Genomic DNA, 27,390 nt, shown 5'->3' with positions numbered 1-27,390 from the left:
GGAACCCTGGGGTGTGTAGTCTTACAAGGCCTTTAGCCTTCTCTAACAAAGAGGGCTGTTGCCTCCACAAAGTGTATTGGAGGAACTGCTGAGAACCCACTCCTCCCAGAAGGAAAGACCAGTCATTCAAACTTCTAGTCCCCGCCCTCGGAGCAAGATCGGCCCAATCACAGCCGACCTCGCATCTCTCGTCCTGCCTTTTAACCAGACAGTGCAAAGTACAGAAGCGGCTTCAGAAATGGTAGTGCGCGTGCGCAAGCCTCTCCCCGCCCAACACGCGAAAGAGGCCGGATGTGACGTAGCGGCGGGAGGAGGCGAAGCGTTGCCAGCCTCCCCGGCTTCCTCTCCGCAGCCATGGCGTACTCGACATTCCGTAAAGTAGCGCTGGCCTCCTGCTTGGTGCTGTGCGTCTCGCTGCTGCTCCCCAAGTTCTTCCTCCCGCGGGGATGGAGGCCGCAGGAGCCCCTCGCCGGGTCGTCCCCGCCTTCCACCGCCTCGCCCGAGGGTAAGAAGGGGCCGCCCGGGGCCTCCTCCCTTCCCTTCTCCTCCCCTTGGAGAGGGGCTCCTCAGGCCCCGAGGCCCTCGCCGCAGAGGGTTGCCATGGTGCAGAAGGAAAGGGGTGGTAAGGAAGGCAGGAAGTGCAACTAGACACAGGAGTCCTCGCCAGTTCCCACTCTGGGTGCATCAACACTTCTAGTCCCCGCTTAAGCGGCTGAGGGGGAAAAGGAGGGGGCCTGAGGCTGTGAGGAATGCTGGGAGTTGAAATCCAAAACACCTGGAAGGCCCAGGTTTGCCCATGCCTGATCTCTATTCTAGAATTAATGCACATTGACACCACTTGAACTGCCATTGCTCAATGCTATTGAGTGATAGTTTTACAAAGTCTTCCGCCTCTTCTGTAAAAAAATACACAAACCACAACTCCCCACTTTCCACAGCATCGAGACAGGGCAGTTAAACTGGGGTCAGACTGTTTAGATGCAGCATTGGCCACTCTGATGGAAGGATAGGTGAGTTCCTGCTGAAGCACCCCATATAGTTGTCCCTCTGTATCCATGGATTCAACCATTCACAGCATGGAAATAAGTAGATTGATTGACCCTACTAGATTTTGGATTTTTTTTTTATCTCCAGTTTTTGGAATACCCGTATTTGCATATCCAAACAAATGGAGATTGGACCCAAGTCTAAACATGGCACTCATTTATTTATTTATTTTATTTACTTTGCTTATATACCACTGTATCTCAAGCCCGAAGGCGACTCACGGCGGTTCACAAACAGTAAAAACAGTAGAAACAGCAGTGGTTCCATACAACATATAACAATTGACTTAACACATTATCCATAAATTACCAATAAGCAATTACAATGCACAATTATTACAAAAAACAACCGTACCCAATCTTCTCATCATCCAAGCGTAGTCCAGGTTCGTCGTCCATTGTTCCATTCCTATGTTCCATTACCAGATTGCACTAAATTACTCAAACGCCTGCACAAACATCCAGGTCTTCACCTTTTTGCGGAATACCATTAGAGATGGTGCTAGTCTAATGTCCGTAGGAAGGGCGTTCCACAGCCGAGGAGCCACCACCGAGAAGGCCCTATCTCTCGTCCCCGCCAGCCGAGCTTGAGAAGCAGGCGGGATCGAGAGCAGGGTCTCCCCAGAAGATCTCAAACTCCTGGTGGGTTCATAGGCAGAGATGCGGTCAGATCATTTAGGTTTCACATGCATCTTCTATCTGAGCTGGAGAGTAATTTTCCACATAGTGTTTTAAATTAAAGTTTGTGTATATCCAACTGTCAGAAAGCAAAGCTTTCACTCTCTTAGCCAGTGTTTCTCAACCTGGGGGTCGGGACCCCTGTGGGGGTCGCCAAAGACCATCAGAAAACACAGCATTTTCTGTTGGTCATGAGGGTTCTGTGTGGGAAGTTTGCCCCAATTCTTTCATTGGTGGGGTTCAGAATGCTCTTTGATTGTAGGTGAACTAAAAATCCCAGAAACTACAACTCCCAAATGTCAAGTCTATTTTCCCCAAATTCCACCAGTGTATACAATTGGGCATATTGAGTATTTGTTTGGTCCAGATCCATCATTGTTTGATTCCACAGTGCTCTCTGGAAATAGGTGAACTACAACTCCCAAGCTCAAGGCCAATGCTCACCTAACCCTTTCATTATTTTTTGCTGGTCACGGGCGTTCTGTGTGCCAAGTTTGGGTCAATTCCATCTCTGGTGGAGTTCAGAATGCTCTTTGATTGTAGGTGAACTATAAATCCTAGCAACCACAACTCCCAAGGTCCAGAGAATGAAAATACATCCTGCCTATCAGATATTTACATGACGATTCATAACAGTAGCAAAATTCCAGTTATGAAGTAGCAATGAAAATAATTTTAGGATTGGGGGTCACCACAACATAAGGAACTGTATTAAGGGGTCGAGACGTTAGAAAGGTTGAGAACCACTGCTCTTAGCCATCTGCATGGACATTTTGGGATTTCAAGATAAGAGATACTCAGTCTTTATGTCTTAAAAAATAATAATTTGGTTAAAGCCAAGACGTCTTAACCACACACATGTGTCCAAGCCTTTTCACAAAGCCACCAGTACCGTTCCCTTTGCTCTGTTTTCTATTTACCTCAATTTGCTTCTGACATGATAAATAAATATTTTTTGGTGGCTGGAGATGATGGGAGTACTAGTGGAAGCTTTTACCATGTGAAAGGTAAAAAGCTTTCACTAGTACTCCCATCATCTCCAGCCACCAAAAGTTATTTATTTATCATGTCAGAAGCGAATTGAGTTATAATGTATAGAAAAACCACAAACAAAGATTAAAATTTGGCATTGTACTAAATTTTCCTTGATCAGAAGCTGGCCACCAAAGGTTTACAGGGTTTTTATCCAGTACATAAGGAACCTATCAGGGAATGGCTGCTCTGGCCCTTGCTGTTCAGATATGCTAGTGATTTTGAAAGGGATGTTTGTTGGAAAGAGGCAGGAAGCTCAGGATTAACGAGGTGAGCTTTGCATAAAATATAACAAACTAATTGTAACAAAATATTGCAAATCCCATTTATCACATTTAGTTTTATAGCCTTTTTAAAAAGATCTATCTCTATCTCTTTTATTAAGTGGAAAGTAAAACTACTTATAATTGAGTCCAGGCAAGGTTTAAAAAAAAACAATCAGGGAGGAGAACTATGTTGAAGATTTAAAATAGTCGGGGGGGGGGGGCTTGGTGCATCTGCTGGGGTTTGGTCCCAGGACCCCACACAGATCCCAGAGCCAGTGTAAGTTCAAATCCCGTTGTATACAATAGCATAGGTTTTTTTTAAAAAAAATGTCGGGAGCAACTTGAAAAACTTCAAGTTGCTTCTGGTGTGAGGGAAATGACCATCTGCAATGACATTGCCCAGGGGATGCCCAGCTGGAGCTGACAGATGGGAGCTCACCCTGCTCCCCGGATTCGAACCAGCAACAGGGTTTAACCCATTGTGTAGTAAAATGGCAAGATCAAAGTTTGTTTTGTTTTGTTTTTTTGGGAAGGTGTGATATTTTCACATTGTGGACAGTTGAATCTGTGAATGCAAAATCCATGGATGTGGAGTACTTTTTAGTTGAACTCTAGCACTGTAAAATTGCAATTTAATGTTATGAATTGTCGCAGTTTACCCATGTCATCTGTGGTTGTATCAACTCAGTGACATTTTGTAAACCACTGAAATGATTGTTTACAATAGTATGTTAGGCTGAACTCTTAAACATACTTATCTAGTAGGCCTGGGTAACAACGCAAAAATTTGTTTCTAAAATCGATTTGTAATTGGGGTTTTTTTTTGTTTCGATATTTAAAATAATTACAAAATTTTCCAAAAAAAAGTTCGGTATTTACGAAATTTCGTAAATATTTACAAAACATTTTGTAAAGATGGCGCCCTTTTTTTTTTCAATATTTTTTCAATATTTTTTTTAAATTTAATTATTAATTTAGTAGAATAGGGAGGAGAAATTAAAATTATTATTAAGGAGGGAAGGCAGGCACTCACTCTGACGGGCCCTTTCGCTCGCCGCTCGCTCGCCCCTCTCGCTCGCCGCTCGCTCGCCCCTCTCGCTCGCCGCTCGCAGAAAACAAGCTTGCTCCCTCCTCCCTGTGGCTTCCTCTCACTAGCTACCATGATTTCCTGGCTTTTGGACATAAAGATTTGAAGGGAGATTTAACAAATCAGCTAAATGTATTAAGAACCCTCTTCACAATTGGAACACATTAGAACATTTACATAAAGCTGCATTACCCATATTCCCAATCATATCCCCAAGTTCGCCCCTCTCCCTTCCAAGGAAAAGTAAAAGCTCGCCCTCTCAGCAAGCATCGGCAGGCGGCCATCTTACGTATTTCCGAAATGGACGGAAATACAAAATTTTTTGGCGCCTGCCCTTTCGATATTTAAAAAAACTTCCAGGTTTAAAAAAAAGTTTTGTAATCGTTTCGTAATTCAAAAATTAACGAATTTTTTTAACGAATTACGAATTAACGAAACGAATTGCCCAGCCCTATTATCTAGGATTAAACACTATTAAATACTATTGCACCTGAGACTCACGGATCTATACACATTTGTAGTATTGCACTGTTAATGTCCTTTTTTTCTTCATGGTTTGTTATCTGATATTGTACGTTTTTCAATCTTAAAGCATCCATTTGCCAGCATCTTACATTCATTATAATCATATTGTGTTTTCTTTCTTTTCTTTTTCTCTTCAAATACATGTTTAAATCTCATGTCCATAATTGTTTTCCCTTGATACAATGTTTGGAAACTGTATAAAATAAAATATACTTTCAACTTTGTGCATTGTGTTCTGTTTATTGCAATTTCATTTTTTAAAATTCCCTTCTTGAGTAATCAACCTTTGTGTCAAACATCCAACAGCCCCGTTCATCCAAACACCATTCCCTTTTCATTCATTTCCAGTGGTGACACCATTCCCTCCTTACTTTCACATTGTACTGCAAAGATGCTGGCAACAGTTGAAAGGAGTAGTCCTTGAGATATACATTGACTCATTCGTGTACATTTGTGTAAACTATTCTTTGAAAAATATTATTTTTGTTTGAAATATATTTTTGTGACAAGATACCTCTTAAGAGTTTTTTAGTTAAAAACTGTAGGTTACAAATTTAGTACTTGGTAAATGTACCAAATAATTGCCTACCCATGCTGTAGTACTAGATATAATGTTTTATCCTTTGCTGCTTCTTAGACAATACTTGATGTGACCACTTTTGCAGAATCAGTAGACAATGAAAACAAAACCATAACTTTGATAGACACGCCAACGAAAAGGGCCCCTTTCACTCCACAAAGTTTATCTCCTGAAGCAAGGTTGCTTGGAGCAAGCCTAGAATGGGAAAGTTTTAAGCTATGTCAAGATGAAACGCTGTAGTTTTATTGCTGGATGTATTCGGGGGAATTAGAGATTAGTAGAAGAATAGGCATACCAGGTGTTGTAGGCTATATTTTCAAGAAAAGATTAGGTATAATCACCTCAGCATTTCCTGCTTTAAAAAATTGAAAACTTCAGGGAATCACCATGAATCAGCAAGCCGCTTGAAGTCACAAATATTCAACCATGGTTATCTGCCAAGAAGCATCTGCGGATCTGATGTAGAGGCTTTCAGAGGCTTCTAAGGCTGTTCAGGGTTGGACACCCCATTTCTGTGGGTTAGGGCATGTGCCAGGAGTGTTGGGGCCCTCCTTTTTGAACTGAAAGGTAAGTGCCAAACCACACTGAAAACAATCCCTTAGCTGCACATTGCATGGAAACCCCAGGAGTGATGAACAAGGTGACACTCAAGTTTTTCCTATATTGCTTTGGCTTGATGGGCTTTTCTAGAACTCCAGGATTTCTGTGAATACGGGTTGGACAATAGATGTGTAAGGAAATGACAGCAACCTAAATATAAATAGATGTTTTGCATTGTCCACATAGTCCTGGGTGATGATATCAACCATGTTTTGTATAAACATTAAATCCCACTGATTTGATTTATAGTGTTACTCTTTGGTGAGAAGGCGTTGTTGCCTGTATCAGAAACAGATTTCTTTATCCAGTTACAAGTAATTTTTAGAATGATATAATGAGTTAACAGTTGATAGACTTATACTTCTTCGGACATCTCATAAATTGTTCCTTGGGATTTTCTGGCATTGTCTTCCAGTGTCACTTTGTCTTCACAGTGTCAGAGATCTTTCAGGACCTTCAGAGTATTTAGGAACCCAGCGGGTTTTCCAAAGTTTCCATTACACTGGCCAACATACATTTTTGTTGCCTCACATGTCAGCTTTGTTTCTAGGCATATCTGACCTGCTGATTCCAAAAATGACACCAGTTTTCCCCTATTAGCTCTAGTTTTTGAGATAAATAACATGCCATCTAACAGTTGCCATCTGCTTGCCTATATAAAATCATGATAACCATTTCTAAGAAACTAGAACTGATGCGGTCTAGTCAATGCAATTTTCTGAATCAGTGCCTTAAATAACTCCAGGAACAGGCCTGAAAATCAAGACACCAAGAAAAAAAATTATAAAGTTTTGTTGGGCTGTGACTTCTTTCAGGTAAAAATGACTTTGTGCCAGAAGATAACCTGGAGATTTTTGTTTTTGTGTTGCCTGACATGTTTCATCCTCTCGTAGGCAAAAAATATTTTTTTAAAGGGTAAGATTAATGACTATGACTTGTGGCTGGATATTTGCGTATTTAAAGGCTAAACAAAAATCACTTGGATAATACAGCATTTTGCATGAAGATGAATTATTTTTGTGCTTGGCTCTCTATTGTAGGTCATTGAGTCAGATTTCAATAGCAAGACCAATTATGCAGTGAAGATTACAGAATTGTGAATAATTACTTCATGTTCATTTGGGTCAATTATGTTAATGGAACTGTAGCTTTAATTAGAAACCATCATTTTGAAGATCAGTACTGTTCTAACATCAGCCAAATAATCCAGATTCAGAGCTTTCAAAGAGAGCCACTGAGGTACTAAAGGGAACTAGGTTTGACCAAAGTAATGTATAACAGGTTTTTAGTCTCAAGAAAAGAAGGCACATTAAATTGCATTCTGCTGGTGACATGCACAGACATCTCTATTATCATAAAAATAAATAAAAACGTGAATACTAATTTGGAATTAAACTGCATTACTGATTTACTGTTGCACTAACCATTAAAAGAGAAAAGACAGTTAAAACAATTCAGCAGCTGATATTGTTTAGCTACCAAGATCAGACAGGATCAGTTGCCTTTAGGGTATTTAGAGCCTTGCAGTAGTCCAAACAGTAGTCCAAACAGGATATATACCACCATAGCCAGATCCAGTGGTGCACAATCAAGTGTACAAAAACATATCTTGCCACAAAGAAAACCTGGGCTTCAAGATTCAAAGCTTACTCCAATAGTACCCCCAAATGGAAACCTCTTTCTTCAGCGGGGGTGTAACTGCATCTAGCACAAAATGAATCCCTATTCCTTGATCTGCTTTTCAATTGACCTTGTCTAATCTGGATTCGGTTTCACTTTGCCCCCATCTAATTCATTACTGATGGCAGACACTTGTATATATTTAGGATAACCTCCTTAGATTGAGGATGAAAGGAATAATAGAACTGAGAAATCTACATATTACACCTCCAAAACTTAGTAGGACCTCTTCCAGTGGTTTCGTGTTTATATTAAATAGCATGAGGAACAAAACAGAACTCTGAAGGACCCCAACTGGCAAATGGGAGAGGAGTTGAGCAGGAGCACTTCCTGGGTTTAGTCCTCCAGTATGGAACAGAGATGCTCTAAAGCAATGCCGTCAAGTCTCATTCCAACAAGGAAGCCCGGAAGGATAGTATCAAAAGCTGCTGATCAGCAAAACAGATGCCTCACATTTAATAGTACATACTTTTCCACACCATTTCTCCTCCTTGGTGGCCACATTTTCCCTGATAAATTGGCTATATATTTTTTCCTAGGCTCATGCCAAATCTCTTTCCTCATGGCTTCAGTGTTCTCAAATACAATTTTCCTTCTTTCAATCTGATCTTCAGTCACTTTTTTGTTAAACATTTTGTCTGATGTCAAGATTATGCAGTCCCAGTTTAGGTAATCTTCATTTCCCTTCTCTTCTGGCAATATATCTTACTGTTCCAGTACATCCAAATCTACACTTTCTGATTCTCCACTACTACTACGTTTACTCCTACATTTACTTCTATATAATCCTGTTTATTCAAAACATATAATGTATTTTCGATCCTCAATCTTCTCTTTAAAAAGACTTCACTGAGGACTTCTTCAATATTCCTCTCAGTTCATAAAGCACTACTTGATAAAATGCTGCTTCTTGGAAGGGGTTGTAGTTTCTTGAGAAACAGACATTTCTCCATATTATCCATCACTGATACACCTGGCCTTATCCGCATTTTAAAATCCTGACCAATTCAATGCCAGTTTTCAATCAAACAAATGCATTTTTCCCTCAAAAACGCCATCTTATAACACAAAATGAATAAATCAAAATTAATTATATCCAAGGTGAAATAATCAATAAATATTTCAGATATTGTTGCTAGCCTTTATGTTCATTGCAACCTTTATTAGTTCAGGTGTAGTACTTTAGTACTTTCAGTTCTGGTTGAACTTTCTGTCCTTATTTCAACAAGAAGGCAGCTTACCAAGGCAGAAATACCACAGGTAGGTTCAAGAATCCTTTAATTCCAGATATTACAAAGCCAAGTCTAAACTGAAGTTGAATAAAGAAAGAGAAGCTTTTGTGTCCAATGCCCATTAGAGACCTGCTTTCCAGCTCTCCGGCTAAGTTGTTAGCTGGAGAGCGTGATGGATTCCCAGATCTCCCAGTTGGTTTCCTTCACCATCATTTCAGTTTTCACAGCTCCGATTGGCTTAAGGAGCCCTCTCAGGCAATTCCTTTAATTTGTCCTTGAAGATAAATTGCCAACCAGAGCTTTTCTCCACCTGATATAATTCTCTGTGGAAGTCCACTAGGGTGAAAGCTACAGCCCATCATCTTTTCCTAGAAGTCCAAGATGCAGACTAGGATGTGGACATAGTTTTGAAAAGAATTTTCTAAGATGAAATTGGAGAGAAATACTGGAGATTGAATACAAAGGAAATGTTAAAGCTATAACAGTGTTCTAAAGATAGACTGCATTTACAGTAATTATGTTAGCAAGCTGCTATTATTAAACATGAGAAAAATTGAACTACTTATCATGATGTAATATGATATATTGACATATATGCCTGACAGAAATATAGAAAGGTAATGATTGATATTTTATGGCTGGAAATTTTAAGTTTGGGGAAAAGGAAAATATTTTCTGCTGTTGAGAAATAATGTGATAGGGGATGGAAATGGTTCGGGTTTTTTATTCAGAGAGACATGAAATAATTTGAGTTGTATATACAGGGTTAGTCAAAATGCATAGGCCAATAAGCCATTCAATTGAATGGCTTATTGGCCTATGCATTTTGACTAACCCTGTACATTTTTAAAAAATATGTTTTATTGCATTTTCAGATAACATAAAAAGAGGGGGAACAAATGGTATAGGAAAGTAGGAAAGTATAGAGCAAAATTCATATATATATGTTTAAAAAAGGAGGGGAAGAGAGAGAAAAGGGGGGTTAGGGTTAAGATGGGGTGTTTGGTTGAGTTCCAATCTTCTTCACCTTGGATAGTTCTTTTCTTTAATCTTTTACTTCTCCTAAGAATTAGACAAGCTTCTTTCTGTAGACTCTCTTAAGAGCAATTCTTATTTAACTTTATCTTATATCTATTATCCATTTCAGGTTTTCTTGTATCATGAAGTTCTTTATAGGTGTCTAGTCTGTTTTGGGTATTTTGTTATTCTGCTTTATGGTCATCCGTTGGGTTAGTTTGTCCATATTCATGATATCTAGTATTTTCATTAACCAGTCTTCTTGATATGGTATTTCTTTCATTCTCCATAATCTAGCATAATTAATTCTGGCTGCCATCACTAGGTAATTAAAGGGTTTGTCCTTATTTAAATCCATTTCAAAATCTATTATTCCTAAAAGAAAATATTCTGGTTTTAATTCCATTTTTATGTCCAATATTTTTTCTATTTTTTCATGCATATTTTCCAATATGATTTGGCAATTTTACAGGTCCACCACATATGATAGGAGGAGCCCGGTTGTTCTTCACACTTCCAGCATTTATCATTAATGTTTGGATAACATTTAGCCAATTTCTAAGGAGTGATGTACCATCTGTACATCATTTTTAACCAGTTTTCTTTTAAGTCAAATGCATATGTGTATTTCATTTTTTATTCCACATTTTCTCCCAGTCTTCTAATTGTATTGCATGTCTGATATTTGCTGCCCATTTAACCATACAGTCTTTTATTAGCTCCGTTTCTGTAGCCAATTCTAATAACTTCTTATATATATTTTGTTATTGTTGTATATACAATTGAAAGGAAGAATTAAATTTACCTCTTTATTCTTTATCTTTTGTGCTTTATCTTTTTCTTTTTTTCTCATTTCTTTTTCCCTTTTTGTTTACTTGTAAAATTTTAGTGGATTTTGAAGTTTTTGATAAAGTATTATATAAAAAAGAGTAAGCAGATGTCCTTAGGACTCAGAAAGAAGTGGATAGAACATTTTTTTTCTTCATTTAGCCATTTTCACTCTAAAATTGTGCTTTTAAGTTTGAAAAAGTGAAGGCTAGATTGAAGAAGGTATGAATAAATAGCTTACTTTAAGCACTACTGCATATTTCATGTATTTGACCATTTTTAAATTTTGGATTGTATCATAAAAAATTTGGAATGTCTCATAAAAGGTTCTATTGTGTAATGCTATGATTCATCAGAAAAGACATGATGCTTGGTAAAGGTGAAGGCAGTAGGAAAAGAGGAGGGCTCCACTGCAGGTGAAGTCATTCAATCAAGGAAGCCATGACCATGAGTTTGCAAGACCTGAGCAAGACAATTGATGACCAGGGCTCTTGGAAGTCTCAGTTATAGAGTCACCACAATTTAAAGCCAACATGATGGCAAATAATAGTACATCTATTTTCAATCCTAAAAGTTGTTTTCATGAACATGCCATTAGTTTCAGAATTTGTTCCTTTTGTATAGAATAATTAAGTTGGATGATACCTTGTGGAACATCCAGTCCAACCCCCTGCCAAGAAGCAGAAAAATCACATTCAAAGCACCCCCGACTGATGGCCATCCAGCCTCTACTTAAAAGCCCCCAAAGAAGAAGCCTCCACCACACTCAAGGGCAGAGAGTTCCACTGCTGAACAGCTCTCACAGTTAGGAAGTTCTTCCTAATGTTCAGGTGGAATCTCCTCTCCTGTAGTTTGAAGCCATTATTCCGCATCCTAGTCTCCAGGGCAGCAGGAAGTCATATGGAGGAGACAGCTTGCTTGCTCCCTCCTCCTTATGACTTCCCCTCATATGATGTCGTTGATGTTCTATGACATCATCGGCACTTCTGTAGCCCACATTCAATACAAAATACCAAAATCAATGAGATTCAGACCTTGTTCATAAAGCATGCCTTGTATGTTGCATCCAACCCAGGCATGTAGCCGGGGGGGGGGGGGCTCGGGGGGCTTCAGCCCCCCCCCCCCCGGAAATTCTCATGGTGGTTCGCAAAAAGGCGTTACTGGTGCATTACTTAAACTGTTATGTTTATTCATATCATGATCTGATCACCATATTCAATATATCCCATATGCATGGGGGTATTGGGGTAATGATACAAAAGGTTTGCTAGGGTAGACCCTCTTTCACTCAGACTCAGCCCCCTCCCCGAAACTCAGCCCCCCCCCAAAAAACCCCCCTGAAAAAAATTCAGCCCCCCCCCCCAACGAAATCCTGGCTACGGGCCTGATCCAACCTGTATGCTATCACTGAATGCTGATCTTAGTTAAAAAGGTACAGTGTATGAGAAATAGTAGCAGTGGGTTCAAGCAAACACCAAGTTTGCAAAAATGAAATACAAATAGAAATAATTTGAGAGGAAACTGAGTTGACCCACAAGTGGCCAAATGACAAATGAGCATTCTTAATGGACACAGAATATTGAATACCTGGGGATGACTGAAAAAAGAGTGAATTCAACCGTAAAGAAGGCAGGTTCTATTTACTTTCCATAAAGAGGCAGGGGTGTTTAATAATTCCACAGAATATTAGCTATTGTGTAGTGTTTTAGCCAAGGAAAGTTCTGGTATCCAAAGTTTTGGATCTTATATTTTAAAGACAATAAAATATAAGGCATTCCAGTTTTAAAGTTATATTCTTTTAATTTATGAAGGTTCGAAACATGTAGGGTGTTGTGGAAAATGTAACTATAAGACTGCCTTATTTAGATTTGCACATTTGTTCCTGTCATGTCAGCTTCAAAGCAGGTCTTTTCTCCCTTAACTTCCAGGAAAGACCAGCTGGTTTCCTCCAACCATGAACCCACAGATATCTCCAGAGGTCAGACCAACTACCCATTTTCCAAGATCTCATCTTGCAGAAGCCATTGCCAAGGCGAAGGGTGGTGGTGGTGGTGGAGGAGGTGGCGGTGGAGGTGGTGGAGGAGGAGGAGGCGGTGGAGGAGGAGGGAGTGGAAGAGGTCTTGTGGGACAAGTCATCCCGATATACGGATTTGGGATCCTTTTGTACATTTTGTACATTCTTTTTAAGGTAAGAAAATGATACATTGCCTTTCAATTTATAACTGCATTGATTCATTCTCTTGGAAAAATTCAATCTGGAACTAGCTTTAATGGAGGTGTTATGACCAAGACTGTATTTATTTCTGCTCTGTTGAAACTTGCCAAGATAAGAGGGAAATGCCTGAGTAACAGATGGGTGCATTCCTCTTGACAGACTTTGCTACAGCATGCGCTGCAGTCACAGGTTGTGGAACCAAGCTGGGTTGTTGAAGCGCTGTTAAAGAGCCACCACTGAGCCTTTGTACAGTGGAAGGCACATGGCTTTATGGCAGATTTGGATGCTGCGAGGTCAGACTTTGAACAGCCAGAAAATCTTTTCTTTCTTCCTTTTTTCAAACACACAATGGAAAACAAATGAGCTAAAATTTTAAAAGAAGAATCAGTTCACAACTTATCTTCTCCTTATAGTGGGTATTCTTCTCAAATAGGACAGGGAGGAAACTTAAGAACAATCCCAGATTTATATATTTATCAGTTATATTAAATGTTTCTTGATAGATTTTACTTAACCTGAAGGTCACAGCTTTTTGACAGGCTGATCCAATTTTTCCCTACTTCAGTTACAATTCTCAAACTTCTAGTTTTTTTATTAGTTGATATCCAACATTGCATGAGCAGAAGGAAGCTTTCACAGTGGATCTCTCTCATTTCTCATATCGCTGAGAAGGTTCTCCACATGCAAGTTGACCTCATGTATAAACTGAGGGAAGGTTTAGGAGCCAACATTATGGATTTTGACATGATCCATGAATAACTCAAGGACAAAACTGGGGCTTTTTAGATCCATTCCATGGAGATGCAAAAGTACCAACAGCCTCAAGAGGGGCCAGTTGCCCCTGGCTGCTGCTACCATTATCCTATCTAGGCATTCAAAATGGCCTTTTATAATTCTGTCACTCTAAAAGAAGTACCAACATTTTGTACTTTTTCTGGCGCCTTTTGTGGTGGGAAAATGATGTTGGTGCCTGGTGCTTCTCCACTGCAACAGAAACCTCTGTCCATCGTGGCAGGAAGCCCCCAGAGTCACTGGTGAGAGCAGAGTGGGAATTGCTTCCTTTAGTCACCCAGCACGAACTAAACTCTTAGACGTTTGGAGTTAACTGCATGCCAAGAGAGCCTGAAAGAAACACCCACTCTCTCTGTACTCTCAGCTATGGCAGGAAAGCTCCAAAGCTGCCAGAGAAACAACAGAGGGATGGTTGCTTCCTTCAGACTTTTCCAGCACAGACCAAGCCCTTGGACACCTGGAGCTTACCCAATGCTGAGAGAACCTGAATGAAGCACTCAACCTCTCCACTGTCTCCGAAACAGTGAGGAAACCCCAAACATCCTCTCAAGAGAGAGCAGAGATTATCGTCTCCTTCACTAAGCTCTCAGACCTTTAGATCTTAGCCCATGCCAAGAAAACCTGGAAGAAGCACCCACCCCTCTGATTTCTCTGCTGCAGCAGGGAAACACCAAAAGAGCCACGGGAGAGAGCACAGAGGCAGCCATTGCTTCCTTCAGGCTCTATTAATATCAACTAAGGTCTCAGAGCTTGCTCTTGGACCTAGAGAGCCTGAAAGAAACACCCACACCTCTGCTCTATCACATTAGGGAAGCCCCCAAAGCCTTCTGCCACAATTTTCTGGAGCAGGCATAACAAAGGCACCACCATGGCAGACAAGTTACTGCATCACTTGACCCAGTTCTTTTGGGTCATTATTTTTTACTCACCTTATGAGTCACCTTATGACTCACACACCTTATGACTCGCACACATGTATGACATCAAATTTTATGTCCTATATCTTAAAAAGGTACAGTAGGAGGGGGAATTGCCAGAAATCAAGCAAAGGAAGCTTATTCCAAATTTCCCCATTGAGATAATGGTCTTCTCCCACTGTAGCCCATTAATACATGAGCTATTATGTTTAGTAGGTTCTCTTGATCATCTGAAGGAGAAAATTGGGAAGGAGGGTGGAAGGAAAGACTATTTATTATGAGTTTGTCTTTGACCATAGAGCATGAGCTATGGCCCATTGTTTACTGTGTTGTAAATCAAACAAAACAGGGAAACTAGTTGCGTATTAGAGGAGATATGGCAACTTTCACTTTCACTTTCCACTGTCCATATTTTCCAATTACTTGCATGTAGGATTTGTGGAAATAGTTTACCTTCAGAGGTGTGAGGTCAAATTTTCTGGTCTCTGGGCCTAACAAAATGCCCCCAGTTGAGAGAGAAAAAAATCAAACTCAACATTTGCAGAAATATACTTCTGATTTGAAGAGCCATTTTAGTAAACAGTGTATGAGGTAGAGCTGTTTAGAAGATGTCTATGAAATACAATTCAAACTTCATTGAAATGATGATGATGGTGATGATGTCTGGGAGTTTCAGGCTACTATAAAAATAAACAGAGGGGCTTTGCTCTGTTCTCTTCTGGTTAAAAATACACCAGGTTCAAACTGTCATTTCATCCTGATGAAGGTTTGTGAGTATAAGCAAATCTCATATCATGAGTTTGGACTGGATGAACAATGGTGATTATTTTATAATTGGAAGTGAGAGGTTTCTCCTCTCCTGTCATGTAAAGAGGTCCCTTGCATGTCAGGAAATGATGGTTTTCTGTAATGTCTGAATGGAGTTTCTCTCAATATGTCTTTGGGAATCGCTTTTGACACTGGTGCTACTACTATATAGTAACCATTTTCAATTCACAGCTTTCTTCTAAGGGGAAAACTGTGGTGGTTGAACGGAAGTGTCCACCTTCAGCATCGGGAAACATGAATAGGAAGATCAGTAAGTAGCATTTCCAAGGCTTGTGTTGAAATTATGATGAGAAAAACGGCATGCGGGTTGTTTTTACTGCATAGATAATGCTGCTCTCCATGTTTCTTCATATTTGTAGGCTTGCCTTCTTGTGTATTGTATTTTAAAAGTTACATTGTATTCATTGATAGATTAGGCTTTTCTTGGTCTCACAACCATCACAAGTACAATTGGTGAGGACCTGGGAGGTACTCCCAGGCTTTTACCTCCCTCTCTTTTCACTGGAAAGCAAAGGGTTTCTTATTTACCTAACCAAACTGGTAATTTTAGAACTGGTTATTTATATGATTATTATGTTTTAATTACCTTTTTAACAGCTTTAAATTGACAGTTAAATAAGCCTGTTTTTAACATCATAATGAAGACATCTTGAATTGTCTAATTTTAGGACCTTACTGAGGTTCCCTTGAAATGTGTTGTACAAAAATGTGAGGAGGAGAGCACACTGGTTTTGCTCATGTCGTCCTTGTCATTGCTGTAATCTAAAGAAGAGAATCTTTCGTAATGCCTGAGAGCAATCCATATCCACAAGAGTCTGGATTTTCCTGTCTTCCAAATTCAGAAGTGACTTTCCTCTTCAGACATAGGACCCTTTCACACTACACAATTATAGTACTCGGATCCAACTTTAACTTCCACGACTACTTCCTGTGGAATTCAGAGATTAGCAGTTTGGCCAGTTGTTCCAGACCAGTGCTTCTCAATATGTGGGTCTCCAGATGTTTTGGCCTTCAACTCCCAGAAATCCTAACAGCTGGTAAACTGTCTGGGATTTCTGGGAGTTGTAGGCCAAAACACCTGGGGACCCACAAGTTTAGAACCACTGTTCTAGTCCTCTTTGCCTGAGAAATCTAAATGCCCCTCCTGATACTGCAAATCCCAGGATTCCATAGCATGGAAGCAAGGCAATTAAACTGGAATCATAGTGCTGCGACTATAATGGGAAAGAGTCCGTCCTGTTTTGTATCAGCAAACTGGTGACAGAAAAAGGTGAGGATGTTCAAACACTACATTCACTTCCTACACCTATTTATAAGATATCTTTTTCATTATTACATTATTCTGCATATTCAGTTTCACAATTCTAGAACTAGAAGTTGAACTATATTCTCTGTTTTTTCCAATGTTATGCTCTCAGCCTTTCATTTTCTTCTGATATTTAAGAATAAGATTAAAGGATTTAATGTGTCATATTTTATTATATCTTTGGGTTTCATATTTAAAATGTAGTCCTACCCAGATGTGAGACCAACTGACAATAGCTGGACTTCTATTTCTTTCAAAATAGTTCTGTTCTACCATGATGTATTGAGAGGGGTTTGAAAAGTATTTGCATTAGGAGTGTATTTTTCTGATGTCAAAAGGAGTTTAGAAATTTCTTTATACATACTGCAGGTGAGGCTCTTTGGCCTGGAGGACATGCTCCACCTTCTGTACCCCTCGCCAGCATGTCTATTTGAATGCTTATAGTGAAAGTGAACCTACACTGCACAGCTGCAGTGCTTTAATGCCACTTTATCTACCATTTATATGTGCTATGAAATCCTAGAATCATGATGTTGTCAGTTTCTTAGAATTATCTGGGAGTTAACTGCAAATCCCACAGTGCTAGAAGTTAAAATCATGGCATTTATAGAGCTGTGAAACTGCTATAAGTATCTAATGTATATACATTCATGGATGCGAACAACAAAGGATTCTGATTTGATTGCTTCTGTTATTTGTAGTGCACTGAGTCTAATTCCCAAGGAAACAATGCATAGAACAGCAGCAGCCTTGGTTTCCTTCTACTTGACCAAAATAGTCCTTAGCTTTCCTGCTGAATATTATTGATGTCATTAGGCCAGGTGGCTTGCTGTGTCTCAGCCTTTCTTGTCTCTAGGCTTTCTCAGGCAGCCAGTTGCTCTGCAGGTTGCCGCTGATGAGCAATTGGGTGCATTATATATGCTTTCCTTAGCCTGAGGGACATCTTCCTTTTCATCTTCTGCCTGGGAAGAATAAAAGATAATTTCCATTAATTTCGTTGACTAGCAAAGCCTTCATAGTCATCGCTCCTGGTTTGCTCAGAGCAAGTCCTATTTTTGCAAGCTGGTTGCTGAAGGCAAGCCATACTCACTTAAAGAAGCGAATTGATGGATGTGAGGCTGCTGACAGATGCCTGTTTGTATTGCAGCTGACTATGAGCTTGCCCAACTTCAAGAGAAGCTGAGGGAGACTGAAGAAGCCATGGAAACATTAATCAACAGGGTGGGACCCAACTATGAAAGGTATGTGTGCATTATACGTTTAGTACAACACATGAATATCTGCTTTGCTCTTGCACTTAGAACATACAGCATGTTAATCTTTCTATAACGCTCAGTGGACATTCCTGGACTCCAGAAATCCCTCTCTTATTGATCCATCATCAGTGACATATTTTTTTTAATTTCCTAGTTTTTTTTAGTAAAGTGTTTTACTAAACTGCTTTAGTGCTATTGATAGTATAAATTATATTTTAGTTGTAATCTTTTGTATGCTTTTATCAATATTGTATCTGGTGTGATTATAGGCATCCTTGAGTCTTCATTCTACAAAATGCTAGGAAATAAAATAAGTAAAAATCTCCCAAATACAAATGATTTTTAAATCAAAACATAACCGTGTCAGAAGTTGCTTTATTATTGAGATGTTGTTTAATCACAAGTCATGTTTTCCTCTTCCAGTTTTTAGTTTTGTGTTTAAGTCAATATGTTGAATTTTATTTTGTATCGAAGAAATCCCTACAATTTTTAGTATGAAAAATTTCTATGAGTAAGTAGTTTGCTGGTCTGTTAATAAACACTGACCAGCAAACACAGAAAGTTTAGCATAGTTATCATCTTCATGAACAATCTTGCCTGCTTTCTAGCCTTGTAAAATATTCACCATTATTACAGAATTTCAGAAGAAATTCCTGTCCTGTAGATTCACATTAGATGGATTTATGGAATAGAGGAGAGCATCACCATGTGGACATCTAGGAGTAGGAAAAAAAGGAAAACACTTCTTTAGATAGATTCATTTGACAGAGAGTTTCTTCTGGACACTTACTGAGCTATGCACTTTATGTGCTTTTAATCGGTTTTTAATCTATTATTATTCTATGTGTTTATTTGCTTGACTGTTTTAATTGTTTTAGTTAACGAAATATGTTTTATGATTATGTTTCAAACAGTATTGAATCTTGCCAGAGTTGTAAGCCGGCTTGAGTCCTCATACAGGGGTGAGAAAGGCAGTGTATAAATGAAGCAAATAAGTATTTGTATTTGCCTGAATTTGTTTGAGTTTTCCTTACTATCCACCACAATGTGAATATTTAACCATCAAAATTAAGATGTGCCCTTCCCTTCCTGTTTTTTCCACAAATCAGAATTACCTATTTACTACCTTTCAAAACAGATTATATGAATAGATTCAGTTTTCAGCCAGTTCAGCAACAAAGCAAACAAAAAAAACCCAAAAATAAAACCTTTGATTTTTTTTCAGCCATACTATAAATTACTGTTAGCATCCTAACGAGATTGAGAAAACGAGATTGAGAAAGGAGGTCATGCAGAGGCCTGGGATGATAATCTGAGGTCTGAGACAAAGGGAAACAGATATACATAATCCGCAAGATCAGACTCAGACACACTTTCTTTGTTTCATGCCTGTTTCTGGTCTCCTTTTTAATTTGAGCTATTTTCAGCCATTCTATAAATTACCCTAAAGCTTGAGAGCTTTCAGGGAAATGATTGGCAGATAAATAAAGTTTGTGAAGTCTACTTTATTTTTACTAATACTTAATGATCCAAAGCTTTGTACAAAAAGCATTATCGTAAACCCAATTTAGGTATTTAATAATAATAATAATAATAATAATAATAATAATAATACACTTTATTTATAACCCGCTACCATCTCCCCAAAGGGGATTCAGTGCGGCTAACATGAGGCCAAGCCCAAAATAATACAACATAATAACACACAGTAACAAAATACATCATAACAAAATATAGAATAACAAAATCAACAATATAAAACAGCATATTAAAACCAGACACGGAGGGCGGGCCAAATGTGTGAGGTAAAATGTTAAAAAAGTTAAAACCCTGGGTGAGACACGGATAAAAGTGCATTTGTAGGAAAGGAGCCCAATAGGGAGGAACCATGGGATTTAGCCATTTGGGGGGGGGGGGGGGGATGTGTGTGTATGTGCCTTTAACTTGTCAATTTATGGCAACCCCATGAACTTCATAGTATTTTCGTAGGCAGGTTTCGTCCTCTTTAAATATAGCCTACACTATCTGGTATTCATTGGTGGTCTCCTATCCAAGTACTAACCAGGACTGACCTGCTTAGCTTCCAAGATCAGACAGGACCTGTTGCCATTAAAGTATTTAGCACCCAAGGGTAAAATTTAGGGCAAGATGCAGTTTAAAATTGCTAACACATTAGAAATTAGAATTTGTTCTGATCTGTTTCAGTTCACCCAGAGAGCTGTCAGCAGATCCCAACCTATTTTCTTCCCTTCCCTGCAATGGGGCTGTTAAGAAACAGAAGAATTCTTACAGGAGGTGGATGCTCTTCTGTTCCAATTGTTTTAAAGTATTATGTAATGGGGGGAAACGAGATTGAGAAAGGAGGTCATGCAGAGGCCTAGGATGATAATCTGAGGTCTGAGACAAAGGGAAACAGATATGCATAATCCGCAAGAGCAGACTCAGACACACTTTCTTTGTTTCATGCCTGTTTCTGGTCTCCTTTTTAATTTGAAAGGGAATTACGTACATAGCTTGAATATTTTTCTCTCTGTGTGATATTTAATTAGCATGGGAGAATACAATGATAAACATTATAAACCACTTGATCATTTTCAGGAGATGAAAATGTGGAAAAGGCCATTCTTTCCATTTATTTCTCAGCTACTAATACCTTTTGAGTTTGTTATATAATTGCTTGATGTCTGGAATTTCTTTAACTGTAGGCATTTCTAAGTAAAGAATTGCTAAAGAAACAGACTCAGCCAAAGGTTTGGGTAGTTGTCTCTTGTCAACCCCATTGAGACTTTGCTCCTGTTGTTCCTTTCCCTTTTGTTTCTAAGTCTACATTGCAGTATTCAGGGTTTGTATGAATGGTCTATGTAATCTAAAATAGCTCAAATAGGATGCCAACATACTCCTGTCCAAGTAGTCCAGTGCAAAAGGCTGCATAAAGCAAGAGGTTGTTACTGTCGTAAAGGAAAAGTTTCATTTTCACGCTTCCTAACTGTTGTTATAAGATGAAAGCTGACCTGAGAAATTCGTGTTTCTGAAATATGAATTGTAATTTAGAAAATTCGAATATCTACATGCATAAATCATATGTGTGAGTTAAAATGTGTACAGTTGAAAATGTTTATAAATATGTTTAAGTTAATGAAAAAAATGCTTACAAAATGCAGTTTTAGCACTGGGTAATGGGGGGGGGGGAGAGAGAGAGCCATAATATGAATAAAAGATGGGAGTGAATGCAGACATGATCTGAAAGAATGAGAAATGGAGAATTTTTCATAAGTCTGCTATAGGGGCATTTGAACCATGTTGCCATGCCAGGTAGCTCTGCACACCTTTTTTCTTTTTTTAATCTGTTTTCCCAGTCACCTACCTCCACACAACTTGTCAGCTCCTCCAAGGCTCCCCCCCCCCCCCCCCTTGATCAGACTTCCTATTTTGACATTATGAGAGGAACAGTTTTGCTCTTTTATTCCTTCCCCGCTTTTCCAGGGATAATCAATACGACCAATGTTTGAGAGCTGTTCTTCAAAATATTCAGCTAGTGTGAGTCCTAAGCAACAGTGGCTTCATGCTATGTACCTTTTTCCATTCCTGTCTTGTAGCAGGGCCCAAAATGGCAGTACTAACCAAGAGAAAAGGCTACTCCAGCAACTCCGTGAAATTACCAAGGTCATGAAAGAAGGCAAACTCATTGATGGAATCTCCCCAGAACAAGAAGCTGAAGAAGCACCATATATGCAAGACTGGGAAGGTAAGTAAGAGGGCTTTTGCGTATTATCTGAAGAGAACCTGAGATTAAGTCAGTTGTTTTTCATCCTCAGGAAGAGCTTCTCAGATAACGCCATTCATAGTTCCAAGAAAAATAAGCATCCTTTAAAGACTTGAACGGGAGAGTCACATTAGAGACTCAGATTATTCAAGTTTGCAAGTATGTTTTGTTACAGTATAGGAGTGGACAACTTCAGAAGGCCCATGGTCCAGTTCTCTTTGGAGAAGTTACACATTGCCCACTTTCACTACATCAGATGCTATAGCTGGCCCTTGGTATCCACTGGGGTTTGGCTTTGGGAGTCCTCTGGGGATACCAAAATCCATAGATGCTCAAGTCCATATATCCAATGGCATAATATAATAACAAATGTCTATTGTATAAAATGGTGACCCACTCAAATACATGCCAGGGAGATTTGTGTAATGATGTTAGGCATGCACATTAGTGTAGCGCTCAGTTCATGGCAAAATTAAGATTTGCTTTTTGGATTTCCTTTGAATATTTTCAAACTGTGGTTGGTTGAATTTGTAGATGCAGAACTCGTAGATATGGAGGGCCAACTGTATATAGATTTTTTTTTCAAAACTAAAAAGCAGGAGGGCCCTTTGATAACAACCTGGATTGGAAGGGCTGCCAAAAGAACAAGGAACAGCCCAAGAGGTTCTGCATTGGCTTTACAAAGAGACTTCCCAGGGTACAAATGTGTTAACTTAGTGCAAACAGTGCTGCTAGTGGTGATTTTCTGTCTAGTAATACTTGCTGGATTAAAAGTTATCCAGAACTAGGAATGGGGGTGAGGGGAGTGGCCAATATTTCAGCCAAAATTGGCAGCAGATTCCAGCCATGACAAAAAATGATTTGGGTCCCCTTGCACCAAAAGACACCCCCCCCCCCAAAAAAAGAGACCTGGCCCAGGTTTTGACTAAAAAATGGATGTCACTTCAGATTGTGCTGAGAGCAAAGCTAAATCTTGCCCCACTGCATTTTTCCACCATTGTAATATGTTGACCACATTTTACTAGGTAAAGAAGCTATTCTAGACTACTGTCCTAATCCCACTGATGAGAAAATACATGCAGTGGCAATTAATGGCATTTCCCTCAGGTATTCAAGTATTAGTCAAATTTTGGAAGCCCATCTTTGTGCAGATCCAGTGATAAAGTGTTGGATTGATTATTCCATTGATCGAGACATTTATTTTATATCCTAAGGTTATCCAGAAGAGACCTATCCTGTCTATGATAATTCTGATTATATGAAGCGCAGACAGGACACGATTCTTGTGGATTGCCCTGACCTGAGCCAGCCTTCTGCTGAAGAGATAGCGGAGCAAATGGAATTTGTGGACGATGAGGATTATTTGTGTAGTGAAACCCTTTTGTCTGCTCTCGATGTAGTGAATGATGGCCCTGAAACTGGACACGAGAAGGACCGGCACTCCACTTTCAGTGACCAGAATGGGACTGGCCGCAACTTTGAGAAGTGCTATTGTTGTCAGTATGAAGAGGATGACCCTGCTGTGATAGCTGAGAATGCAGGGTTCTTCTCTGATAGCTGTAGTGAAACCGAAGAGCCGACCAGAGGGGAGTCGTCGTTGGTGGATTCTGACCATGAAAACACAGTGCCCAAAGATCAAAGCGATGGAGATGCTGATGATGTTGTCATTCTGAGGAAGCGAAACACAAAAGGGATGGAACTGCTTGGACAATGAGGAACATGCCCTCTTGTACAATTCCTACAGACTGCGATCTTTGCTTCTAGGACACAGGTGTACCTCTCCTGCCATGTGTACCTCGCTGAAATCCCATAGCAATGGCTGCTTATTTCATTGGGGAGTTAGTAGTTCTCCCGATCAACTGAACCCAGCAACAGTAGTGCCAACTGCTTGCTTTAGCCAGCCAAAGAACCTGAAAACAAGCTAATTTCCCCATAGATTCCATGTGCATGTTCTCTCACAGCTTTGTGTCTCCTGGCCTGAAGCTTAGCTTCACCACAACCTGTAGAACTGTATGAAGTACAAAAAGGCATCCAGTAGAGCTTTCTCCCGCTGCATACGAAGTCTAATATCTTTTACTTGTGGCTTATTTGCCGTGGGCACCTCTGGATTTATCATCAGGTAGGCTGAGGCAGTTCATTTTGGATGCCATCGCAGAAAAGCCTTAAATACTCATTTTTCTTTTTGATCATCTTAGGAGATACCATTTGCCATTAGAGGATTATTTGTCTTTTGGCAAGAGATGTGAACCATTTTATTATGAGAAAGTGAAAGGGATGTTTTAATGCCATCCTTTTCAAGCAAATGCTAGCTGTATATCTTAGCTGGAAGGCAGGGAGCTCCTGTGTATTAGCTGAGTGACTCATTCTATTTCTCCTCCTCGTAATTAACAAAAAGCAAAGACTCGTTCTCTCCTCCGTCACTAATGATGTTAAAGGGGAATGAGTAATCAATTTCACCTCATCTGTGGCTCAGCATTTGGAGCCCTCCTCTCAGCTCACAGCTTCTTTCACACGATTACTTAATTTTCATGGCCAAGTTTCAATGTACAATTCTGTGAGTGTGCTTGGATTATAACTGAGGAGAAGAAGAAGAAATAATTTTGGTGGTGGGGACAAAAAAGTCAATAATGGCCAGTATGTTTGATTTGACAGAGACTAAAAGATACTGTAAGGAACCAGTGATCTGTGGAGAATATTTATTTATTATTTTACTTATTTATTTATTTGACATTGCATTGCAGTTCCCAGAACTTGCCAGCCAGCATAGCCTAGGGGATATTGAAAGTTGCAGTCCAATGAAATAACTTCCAAGCTCTTGGAAAACAAGGACACGGCCCTGTCTCAGTAATATAAGAAAACCTAAGATACAAAGAGACTTCCCAGGGTCAAGGGGCACAACAAAGTAAAATAATGTAATACTCCTTTGAGCCCCGAGCTCAATTTTTCTTATTTAATATTTATTTTCTATTGTTTTTCCAAAGGCAGCCACAGAAGCTGTTATCTTGAGAACACCAGTAGGGGGAATGATGAAACTATTTCTTTAAAATATTCCTTCTAAACTATGTTTATGACAGATCTAGCTATATTTTTCTAAGTTATATTAATTTATTAGAGCACATATTTGCATATGAGACTTGAATTTGAAAAGGAATGCAGAAGATCATTTCTCTTACGCCCGTTCATTACACCACAATCCTAGGCATTACTCAGAAGTAAACCTCAATGTGTAGAATGAGGCCCGTTCCCAGGGAAAAATGGATGTGATTGTAGCCAGTGCCAATGAATTGAGATTTCTTGCTGCATTTTTAAGGCATACTTCTGAGTAGACATGTATAGGATAGCACTGTTGTGGATATATCATCCTATGTCAGTGTTTCTCAACCTTTGGGTCCCCAGATGTTTTGGCCTTCAACTCCCAGAAAACCTAACTGCTGGTAAACTGGCTGGGATTTCTGGGAGTTGTAGACCAAAACACCCAGGGACCCACAGGTTGAGAAACACTGTTCTATGTAGCATTTGTCCAGTGGTTTGCTAGGAATCTTGGGTGTCAGGGGAGGGAGATTGTATGTATGTATGCATTCATTCATAATTTAGAAGTAGTTCTATCATATATAATGATGTATCAGTTGACCTTATGTATAAGATGGAGGCAACTTTTGGAGCCAAAATTATGGATTTTGATATGACACATGGATACGTTGATGGTCATTCTGTGGAGAGGGCTGCTTCTTTTAGGTTCTCCCAGGATGGATTCATCTCTTGCCTTTGACATTCTACTCATAGAAGAGGGTAGTTTCTTTTTAAATAAGTGTTAAGGTATAGGATAAAAACCCAAGTTTTTTTAAGGTTGATTTTTTGACTAAACTTTCTAGACTTATACATTGTAATTTTATCACAGCTTGAGCATCCCTTATCCAGAATTCCAGGATACAAAATACCCCAAAATTCACAATTACATGGATGTCTCAGGATACACAATCTTTGTTTCATGCACAAAATTATTTAAGATATATAATATTACCTTCAGGCTATGTGTATAAAGTGTTTATGAAAAATAAGTGAATTCCATGTTTAGACTAAGATCCCACCTGCAAAACATCTTATTACATGCATATATCCAAATAGAGATATTTCAAAATCTGGAGAGAAAAAAACATCCAAAACATTTCTGGTCCCAAGCATTTCTGATTAGGGATACTCGACCTGTGCTATTAATGCCTGAACTACAGGCCATTTGCATATGAACAAGTGAGTAATATTAAAAATTACAATATGGAACAACATATACATTTAGAATACTTTTTTTCAAAATCAATGGATATAAATAAAAAAAATATTATGATTACGTAAGAACATCCCTAAACAACCAACTACAATTTCACTCATAAATCTTGTCTGAATTTTCATTGCTGTCAGGGCAACAGGAGTTAGTATCAGACATAAGAAACAAAATCTTCTCTGGAACAATATTTTTAATTTATAATTCCACCTTTCTATGAACGTGGGACCATAACTAATTTACTTCATACATTTAAACAAAATACAACCAAAAATCCTAATGATAAAAAGTTTTAAAACCCCATGCTATCCTATTAAAAACAGTAGACATTTTGAGCCAACTCCAAAGAACCTTTTGCCCTGTTCTGTTGTGACATTTGCTTCAGTCTCAGAGCAGGTAAGCATCTAAACAATCACTGCTTTTCCTCACATGGAGGTCCATGTGGAGTATTTCCACTCCCCCCTTTTGGTGTGGAATAAAAGGTTACATTGAATCACTGAAGATATCTGCAGTGTATGTGTATTAATAGGACCTCATGGCTTTTGCTGCCATAAATTTCATTACCCAAAGAAGGGGCTGCAAAATCATATGTTTGGCCAGCAAATGCTTTGATCTGCTTTTGAACTGGAAATAAAGGACATCCATCATTCCAGATGCTCAAGAGTTTTAGGAAAACCTACCTTTGTGTAGTTGTTCATCACCATTTTGTGGTTTAGAGAAACCGACGTTGAAGAGCCCATGACACTAATGGGAAATGGTAGAAGAAATACTGTGAACATATTTCTCATTTTGACTAGATAGTTATGTTTACCTTATTTATCTGGGAAAAGGGCAGGGCAGCAATCTAGTACAGTGTGATGTTTACAACTTTGGGGGGGGGGGGGGAGCGAGAGATTCCCCTGACTTGTTTTTCAAATGGCTCAAGTAAAATATCAGCTGTACTTCTGTTGGTTCGAATTTAATTAATCAATAATTAAACTGCGGATCTGTACATCGGTAAATCCAATTCATGCAATAGTACTACTTCAGCTTTTTTTTCTTCCGTGTCAGGAGCAACTTGAAAAACTGCAAGTTGCTTCTGGTGTGAGAAAATTGGCCATCTGTAAGGACGTTGTCTAGGGGATGCCCGGATGTTTTACCATGCTGTGGGAGGTTTTTCTCATGTCTCCGTATTGGAAGCTGGAGCTGACAGACAGAAGCTCACCCTGCTCCCTGGATTTGAACCACCAACCTTTTGGTCAGTACTCCTGCTGGCACGAGGATTTAACCCATTGTGCCACAGGGGGTTCCATTACTTCAGTTGGGATGAACATTTAAGATTTTGATCACCATTTCTGTGTTTATGTAGGTATGTATGTATGTATTGCATTTGCACACTGCCTTTATCCCAAAGTGGCAGCTTCCAAAATAATTAAAATATTCACAGTAAACGGTTTCTTGTACTTTTAATGAATGACAGAGAA

The 27,390-nt window shown here is 39.2% G+C and overlaps 1 protein-coding gene across 1 annotated transcript; it reads left to right on the top strand.

Moving 5' to 3' along the window:
- Positions 1–284: 284 nt before the first annotated feature.
- Positions 285–27,357, top strand: RIC3 (RIC3 acetylcholine receptor chaperone). Its single transcript, XM_060767409.2, has 6 exons — positions 285–505; positions 12,500–12,759; positions 15,495–15,573; positions 17,777–17,870; positions 21,482–21,630; positions 22,863–27,357. Exons 1-6 carry the CDS (start codon positions 355–357, stop codon positions 23,360–23,362), a joined length of 1,233 nt encoding a protein of 410 aa, XP_060623392.2. The 5' UTR covers positions 285–354; the 3' UTR covers positions 23,363–27,357.
- The last annotated feature ends 33 nt before the right edge of the window (positions 27,358–27,390 follow it).

Source organism: Anolis sagrei, chromosome 1 (genome assembly GCF_037176765.1).
Source record: "Anolis sagrei isolate rAnoSag1 chromosome 1, rAnoSag1.mat, whole genome shotgun sequence".
NCBI lineage: Eukaryota > Metazoa > Chordata > Lepidosauria > Squamata > Dactyloidae > Anolis > Anolis sagrei.
The sequence above is the reverse complement of the archived record's forward strand: the minus strand, read 5'-3'. Positions and strand labels throughout refer to the sequence as shown.

Coding starts and splice junctions, on each gene's coding strand:
- RIC3 (XM_060767409.2), top strand. CDS start 355: ATGGCGTACTCGACATTCCGTAAAGTAGCGCTGGCCTCCTGCTTGGTG. Junction 506..12,499: donor TTCCACCGCCTCGCCCGAGG/GTAAGAAGGGGC, acceptor CTTAACTTCCAG/GAAAGACCAGCTGGTTTCCT. Junction 17,871..21,481: donor GTGGGACCCAACTATGAAAG/GTATGTGTGCAT, acceptor CCTGTCTTGTAG/CAGGGCCCAAAATGGCAGTA.